This window comes from Notamacropus eugenii, chromosome 4 (genome assembly GCF_028372415.1).
Source record: "Notamacropus eugenii isolate mMacEug1 chromosome 4, mMacEug1.pri_v2, whole genome shotgun sequence".
NCBI classification, from domain to species: Eukaryota; Metazoa; Chordata; class Mammalia; order Diprotodontia; family Macropodidae; genus Notamacropus; species Notamacropus eugenii.
Window position 1 is genome coordinate 51,694,302 of NC_092875.1, and position 8,411 is coordinate 51,702,712.

Consider the following 8,411-nt stretch of genomic DNA (forward strand, 5'->3'; position numbering starts at 1 on the left):
AACTGGGCTCTGAAAGATAAATAGAATTTCAGTTAATTGGAAAAGTGAGAAGGAAATTGCAAAACCAAAGCCAGGAGGTAAGAATGTGTGTGTTATCTTGGGTGATGAGGTGGAAGTGGAGTGATAAATGTAACTAGTCACTGGGACCAAATTCAAGACATTATGTAGGAATTCCTGCTAGCCTTCTAGTGATGGGGAGTGATATGAATGGAGCTAGACTTTAGAAAGGTGAAGCTAGCAAATGAAATACAAAGGGGAGACGCTAGAGGGAAACTTCTTTAGGAGATTGATGCAGAAGTCTAGATCAGAAATAAAGGTATAAGAACCCACCTCTGCTTTGGGAATGAATGAGCCCTTCAGACGAAACGTTAAGAGGTAAGCACCCCTAATAAATTTGGTCTCCTGGACAAGAAGCAAGGGTTTAGGGGTATAGAGAATTCATCTCCTGTTAGTGGAAGGTTTGGACTTTGGAAAAGAAATACCAATTGATATTCATGTAGAACTTTAAAGTATGCAGAATATTACATATGTATGTAGTATGTATATACACACACCATCATCATCATCACTTGAACCTCTTAGCCTTGTGAAATAAGGACTTTTGGTGCTATCTCCATTTTGCAGATAGGAAACTGAGGCTCAGGTGAAATGGCTTGCCAAAGTCACATAGATAATAAATGTCGAGTCAGACTTCAAATCCAGGTCTTTCCAGTTCAGCACTTGAGTATTTGATTTTCTGTATCATGGATTATACTTCAGTGGATCTGTGATCCATCAGTGTAGATACTTTCTCCACTGCTTGAGATCACAACCCTCCACACCATCTTATCTTGTGTGATTCTTATCCATTCCTTTCTGTAAGTCCACAGAAGACTCCCTGGTTTGTGGGAAGCCTTCCAGCACTTAAGATAGAAGAAAGCTGGGCTTGTGATCAAGGCATCTCACAGGACTGGGAAAAACACCTATGATGAGGGATTCAGTAGCCTGATCAAAAGCACTTTAAAGCACGATGTGGAGAATGTAATCATAAACTTTGGGCATGGAAGCAAACTAGAGACGATCTCATTCAATGCCCTCATTTAACTTTGGGGCCCTAAGAGGTGAAATGACTTGATCAAAGTCACAGAAGCAGAAAAAGGAATTGAACCTAGGTTCTCTAAGATCTAAATCCAGAGAGTTTCCTCTCCCCTCCCCCCAAATAGTGCTTTTAGTAAGAAAAGATCAAGAATGAAGCCTATGTCTTCAGTTATCTTAACAGTGGCACAGTCTTGAGCAAGAGACACAAACAGCTACAACCTCATAGGTGTTATTGAGATTTAGGAGGATGGAATTCAGAACAGGAATCCATCCATGAATGATCATATCTTGTCCAAAAAGAAACATAAGGGAGGCAGTTTATACATTAAGAAGCCTATGCACAAATCTTAATCTACAAGGAGAATTAATTGGTGGGTGAAATGGGACTACAGAAACCACAAGGGGAAGTGACCATGGCATCCTAGAGTTTGTGATAGCCAAGGACAGGGACAAATACTGGAGATGTTACGCTTTGCCTCAGAGGGCAGAACTAAAGTAGAAGCTGCAAAGAGGCCAATTCACACAAGGTTATGAACTTCCTAGAGCTATCTAAGAGGAATGGACTGCCCCTTGTTAGAAGTCTTCAAGTGAAGACTGGATAACCACTTGTAAAGAGTAGTTGAAGAGTGGATTTATGCTTATGTACAGGTTGGACTAAACCTGAGATCTCTTCCAGCTCTGAGATTCTGGGATTCTTAAATTCCAAAGAATCCAGAGAAAAGGAAGGTCTGATCCTGTGCCTTAGAAGAGTGAGACACCCTTTGGGTTGGAATGGTTGGCAGACTTTGTGGAGGTGAGACTTTGATGTGTAGGCAAGATTAGGCGTGGTTGGTAAGGGGACAAAGCATGTGGGTGTGGATATGGTAGAGAGGATTTGTGTGCTGAGTTTTCTGTTCGACTTTCTCTTTGTGGGGGCTTAAGGTGAGCCTATATACCCTGTGGCCCAAGAACAGAAGGCACAGGTGGGGGGGGAGGGGTGTTAGGGTGGGGCTTCCTTGGCACTCCTGCTCAGGTCTGAGGACAGAGACTACCTAGATCCTCATTTCTTCTGGGAAGGAAATCTCTAGTTTGCAATAGAAGCTCAATTGGTGTGTGTTCCCATGCCCAATAGATAGAGGTGTGGTATGTGTGTTTGAGTATGAGGGGAGCAGTGGGAAGATAGGACAGGTCCCCAAGATAAAGCCACTTACCTTTTACAACACCAGAATGAATTGGTACCAGGATGTTGGGGGAGGGGGAAGAAGATGGAATGGCCCTAGGCATCCTGCTTCTCAGCCCTCCTCAGTTCCCATCCTCCAAGGCATATCTGAATGTCTGATAGCTACACAAGAATCCAGGCTAATCTAAACTAGCCTCTCAAAGTGGGAGAAGTGAGGGGGTTGAAGAACTAGACACCTGAGTCTCCAGACTGGGGGAAAAGATGTCTGGATCCTATTCTGCTTTCTTCTACCTTCCACCTCTGGTTGGGTAGCCCCCAAGATGCCTCAGTCCTTCCTAGTAAGAAGTAAGAGATCCTCTGGAAGAAAAAAGTTGATTGGTAAGTATGGCCTGAGCTTTCTGAGGATCTCCAGCCCCAGAATCCTACAGGGCTCCCATGGAAAAGCTGGGTACTAAGCTGCCCAAATTCTGGAGGGAGTGAAAGGCTGAGGAGCAGAGAATGAGGATGGAATAAATGTCCAAATTCAAATTGGAATTTAAGAGCCTCAGATAGAGGTGGGGGGAGAGGGCTTGTGTTAGGAGTCAGGATACCAGCAGAGTCAGGAGCCAGAATGTCTGGATTTTCCCACAGTACTGAAGGAGTGATGGATTCTTCTTACATAGGCTTACTCCACGGGATCCAGCCCTGTCTGTAGGGAGCCTTGGAGGCACATGGGCTGAGAGGTCCTTATCCCCAAGCCCTGAAGCCGGCTCTTCCTTGAGGTCTCATGCCCTAGCCTGGGGTGACCTCGTTGGTAAGAGCTCCCCTGGGCTAAGGAGGTGGAAGTTGAAGGACTGTGGGCTAAGGTCTCTAGATTGTGAGACGGTGCATGATAATTGGGTCGGAGGGGTCCCCTACTGACTGGATTCATTTGACCTAACCCCAGGGCTCCAGGGTCTGGCCAGTCTCTGCTGGGATGGTCACTGCCCCCAGCCCCAACTCCAGCCTCAGCCTGAGACAGGAGTTACTTCCCCAAGTCTGCAGCCACAGCTACTGCTGCTACCACCCACAGCACAGACCCCTCACCAATTCAAGGTAACCCAGGAGGACTAGGGGGTGGAGTGACAGAACCTACTCCAGCGGCAGTCACAGCTCCTTCTTTCTGCCTCTGGGGTGGAGCGGGATGGTGTGGAAGAACCCTAGCCTTGTCCTTCCTTCCACTGCTTCCATCCTGCTCTCAGGAGAGACTGTTCCCCTGCGGCGTGTGCGGGAAGTTTCCGGCGCTCCTCCACTCTGTCCACATACCTGCTCATCCATTTGGGCACGCGACCCCACCCCTGCCCCTTCTGCGCCAAGCGCTTCCATCAGAAATCCGACATGAAGAAGCACACGTTCACCCACACCGACGGGGCCCGGAAAGATGAAGATGAAAAGGGCTGGGGAGTGGGGGGTGGAGGGGGAGTGGGGGGGGTGGGGTGGAGAAGCAAGCTTCCAAGCTGCAGGAAAGGCCAGAAGGACGGCCCCTCCACTTCATCCCCTCCTATCGGGAAACAAATCTAACCCACTCTAGGAGGGAAGTTGGAAAAGAGTCCAGTCCATTGTCAGCCTCATCTCTCCCCATATTTCACCCTAGCTGGTCCTCATGTTCATCTTCATAACTCCTCAAACCCCTCCATTACCCTACACTGTCATTTTCTCGACTAACTAGCCACCCGAACTTTATCATCTTTACTCCCCACTAGATTCCCCATCTCCCCGTTATGTAGTCCCATAACTCCTCAATTCTGACAAGTCGTTTATCCACTCTACCCCCATAGTTCTCCTGTCCAACCCCATACTCCATACCCATTTTCTTACATATACTCCTTGCCCCGTTCCAGCACTTTCACCAAGTTCCCCTCTACCCTTCCACAGGAGAGAAGCCCTGTCTCTGTGGAGTGTGTGGAAAATCCTTCAGCCAGAGCTCCAACCTGCTCACTCATTGTCGGCAGCATGGGGTGAGCCGGCCCCTCTCTCTCGGAAGCCAAAGTGCCCACCCTCACAGGGATCCTCCTGCCTCAAAGAGTCACCTAACACCTCTCTGGGGGTCCTGAACCCCAGGGAGAAGGGAAAAAACTGCCCCTAAAGCCTTGTTCTCCACCTGCTCAACCACAGCATCACCATCAGCAGAAATGGGAGGGTTTTGATACAATCTGTGTAGGGAACCTCAGATACACAAGTTCCAGACAGCCCAATCCCCCTAAACACAGCAGCTACAGCTCCACTGTCTCATCTTTATTACAAACTAAAAAGGCTTTAGAAAACACACAGGCACACCACACACGGACTCTAGGGACCACAGGAGCAAACCAGCAAGGACAACCTACAACATACATCTGGTGCAGGGGTTGACAAGGAGTATGTCAGGCCAACACCCTTTCAGGATGCAGATGGAAGGATGTTAGGAAGCTAGAACATCATCAGGGCTTTTCCTCTGCCCAGTTCCCCCTGCAATGGAACTGCAGATGGGAAAGCAGGTAAAATGCAGGTATCAAACAATTCAGAGGGCACACTGGTCCTTGGAATGGGATGGGACAAAGGCATCTCAGTGGAAGGTCTCCACCTCAACTACAGTCCAGTCTCCCTGTGGTGAGGCAACATCGTCTGGGGAGAAGCTAGTGACAGATGTGATGCTAGCCCGAGACTCATCCAGAGGGGAGAGCAGTTCTGCCCAGCGGCCCAGTTCAGCATCACTCAGAGCTGGGCGGCCACTCCCAGGTCCCTGCCTGGCTCCCCCTGGTCCCTCTGCAGCCAACAGCAGTGTCCGACTCAGCAACTGCTGTACTACACTGGCCTGCAATGCTCCCAGCTGCAGCTCACCCACTCGAGCTGCCTTGGGACCACGTGGAGCTGGAGGCATCTTCTCCACGGTCTGATCATCCTCTTCCTCCTGATCCTGTGCCTCCCTGTTTGGGGGCCCAAATGTTGATTCCGGGGCCTCTGCCTCATAGATTGTGGACAAGCCATCTGGGGGCCCAGCCATAGGGGACCAGGGCAGTGGCTCACCTAGAGGAAGGAAGGACAGGATTGAGACCTCCCCTCTTTAAAAAGCTGCCCTCTTCCTCCAGGCCCTTTCCCTCTCCTCCCTGGCTGGGGTTACCTGGGACCGCATGGGCAAGTCGAGGGGAGGTGGTACAGGGGCTCCGTGTGGGGACCCCCGGCCGGCTCCAGACAGCAGGATGGCAGGCAGCAAGTTCGAGGTCAGGATCAGGTGGGGGCGAAGCTGGGGCTCCTATCTCGGGACCACTGTCATAGGCTCGCAGCTCCTCCGGTGTACTTGTGGCACTGCTGCTGTGGCCAGCAAGGTCCGGGCCACTCAGAGTGCTGGAAGGGCTTCTGGACAGCTCCCCACCCAAGGTTCCCAAGGACAAGACAGGCTCGGGAAGGGACAGCTCCCCAGGAGGCTCAGTCTGTGAGTGGGGTTGGGTCAGCACAGGTGCTCTAGCCAGGGGAGAGGGAGAGCGTGGCACAAGAGGTGTGTCCAGGGGAGAGGGAGGAGCCTGAAGAGGAGGCGTGGCTAGTGGAGAGGGAGGAGGGGGCAAAACTAGAGGAATAGGAGGGGGCTGCAAAGGGCGAGTATCCAAAGATGGTGCCTGAGAAGGCAAGATCAGATGAAAGGGAGGGGCCTGAAGAGGGGGTGTGACCAGGGGTGGGGAAGGCGGGACCAAGTGAAAGGATGGAGTTTGTTGAGAGAGTGTGGCTATGGGAGAAGGAAGGACCTGCAGAGGGGGTGAGGCTGGAGGAAAGGGAGTAGCTTGAGGAGGGGGTGAGGCCAAAGGGAAAAGAGAGGCCTGAAGAGGAGGTGTGGCCAAGGGAGGAGAGGGTGGGAACAAGTGAGAGGGTGGGTCTGAAGGAATGGGAGGGGTCTGTAGAGGGGGTGTGGCTAAAATGGAGAGCCTCTGAGAAAGCCCCACCCTCTCCTGGCGAGGAGGCGTGGCTAAGGGCAAAGGTGGCTCCTGTAAAGGGGATGTGGTTAAGGGAAAGCCCTGTAGAAGAGGAGTGGCCTGAGGGGGGGAGAGTGGGGCCAAGGGAGAGGGTGGAGCCTGAATAAGGGGTGTGGCCAGGAGAGAGTCAGCCCTTTGTTCAGAGGGTGAAAGAGGAGTCAGGTCCTGAAGAGTGGAAGTGGTTGAAGGAATGAGAATAGGCTGGATGGGTGTGGCCACAGGAGAGGGAGGGGTCTGTGGAGGAGGTGTGGCTGGAGATGTGGCCTGGAGGGAGGGCGGGTCTAAGGGAGAAGAAGGTGGGACCTGTTGAGGGTCTGTGGTCAGAAAGGGAGGAGCCAGAGGAAGCGATGTGACTGAAGGAGAAGGATGGATCAGTAGAGGACTGGAAGCTAAAGAAGATGGAATATGCTGAGGGGATGGGGACAGAGAGGGACTGGCTTGTGGAAGGGGTGTGAGCAAGAAAGGGGAAGTGGTTTGTATAGTGGGTGTGGCTAAGGGAGAGGATGGGGCCTGCTGAGGGGATGTGGACAGAGAGGGATTGGCTTGTGGAGAGGGTGTGGGCAAGGAAGGGGGAGTGGCTTGTATAGGAGATGTGGCTAAGGGAGAAGGTGGGGTCTCCTGGGGGGATGTGGACAGAGAGGGATTGGCTTGTGGAAGGGGTGTGGGCAAGGAAGGGGGAGTGGCTTGTATAGGAGGTGTGGCTAAGGGAGAGGGTGGGGTCTCCTGGGGGGATGTGGACAGAGAGGGATTGGCTTGTGGAAGGGGTGTGGGCAAGGAAGGGGGAGTGGCTTGTATAGGAGGTGTGGCTAAGGGAGAGGGTGGGGCCTTCTGAGGGGATGTGGACAGAGAGGGATTGACTTGTGGAGGGGGTGTAGCTTGTGTGGCTAAGGGAGAGGGTGGGGCCTGCTGGGGGGATGTGGACAGAGAGGGATTAATTTGTGGAGGGGGTATAGCTTGTATAGGGGGTGTGGCTAAGGGAGAGGGTGGGGCCTGTTGGGGGGATGTGGACAGAGAGGGATTGGCTAGTGGAGAGGGTGTGGGCAAGGAAGGGGGTATAGCTTGTATAGTGGGTGTGGCTAAGGGAGAGGGTGGGGCCTTCTGAGGGGATGTGGACAGAGAGGGATTGACTTGTGGAGGGGGTGTGGTCAAGGAAGGGGGAGGAGCATGTTTAGGGGGTGTGGCTAAGGGTGGAGCCTGTTCTTTTCGGCTAGGCGGGGGTGTGGAGGGAAGGGAGGGACCCTTGGACCGAATTACTGGACAGGTTGAGGGCAGGGCCTGAAGAGAGGTCTGGGCCAATGAGGCCGCAGAAGTGTTGTCCTGGCGACGGGTGGGTCCAGGGAGGCGGGACTGAACACCAGAAAAACTTTCGCTGGACTTCCTCCTGACCACAGAGGCTGGGCTGGAGACAGGGTCCCCGGGGCTCTTGGAGGTTCTTCTGGGGGCTGTGGCTTTGGGTAGGGGAGAGGGCTGGGCCCTGGATTTGGGGGGAGCCCGCAGAGACCCTGGTTCGGGTCCTGAGGCTCCGGGCAGTCGTGACCCAGGGAGCCCAGCCTTTGAGACTTGGGCTCCCTGAGTTGGGCGAGCAGTATCTGAAAGAGATAGGACAAGAGAAAGGCCTCTGGGAAAGTCATTTTGCAAGACCCTAGGAGACCTTCCCCCTTTGCCTGCACCTAGTGGTTGTTTTTGGCTCCTCCCCAAATTGGAATGGGAGTGCGGGCGGTGTCAGCCCCAGCTCCTTCCCTGGTGCCCTTTCCCCACAAATCCCTTCACTGGGTACTCCTCACTGCTGACAGGCCACCATCCTCTGGCCCTGAGCCCCATGCCATCACTATCCCCCTGACCCTCCTACCTCTCCTGGCCTCTGCTGGGACCGAATTGTTCCGACCTGTGGGGTTGGAAGCTAGTGATGCCTTAGGCTTAGCTGCAGACTCTGCAGGGGTAGAGCGGACTTGCTTGGCTGGAATGGATACTTTGGAGCCCTGAAGCCCTGACCTTAGATGAGACAAGAAAGCCTGGGTCAGATAAGAAAAGCTAGCTTAGGTCCCCCAGAGTCTTTTAGGACCTGTCCCCTTCCCTAGAACAAGAGCTAATGGTTCATACACATTTGCATCTAAGGTTGTAAAATAAATCTGTTCCCTGTAATATACTCGCCCCTGAGAGGAGCCACACCTGGGAAGACAGCATATCTGGGGAGGGAGTTTTGTTAGGGAAGG

General features: G+C 52.7%; 1 protein-coding gene across 1 annotated transcript; it reads right to left on the reverse strand.

Moving 5' to 3' along the window:
• Positions 1–4,474: 4,474 nt before the first annotated feature.
• Positions 4,475–7,999, reverse strand: PRR36 (proline rich 36). Its single transcript, XM_072606505.1, has 3 exons — positions 7,983–7,999; positions 5,355–7,885; positions 4,475–5,260 (listed from the first exon to the last, which is right to left on the reverse strand). The coding sequence occupies exons 1-3, from the start codon at positions 7,997–7,999 to the stop codon at positions 4,800–4,802; spliced, it is 3,009 nt and encodes a 1,002-aa protein (XP_072462606.1). The 3' UTR covers positions 4,475–4,799.
• Positions 8,000–8,411: the final 412 nt, after the last annotated feature.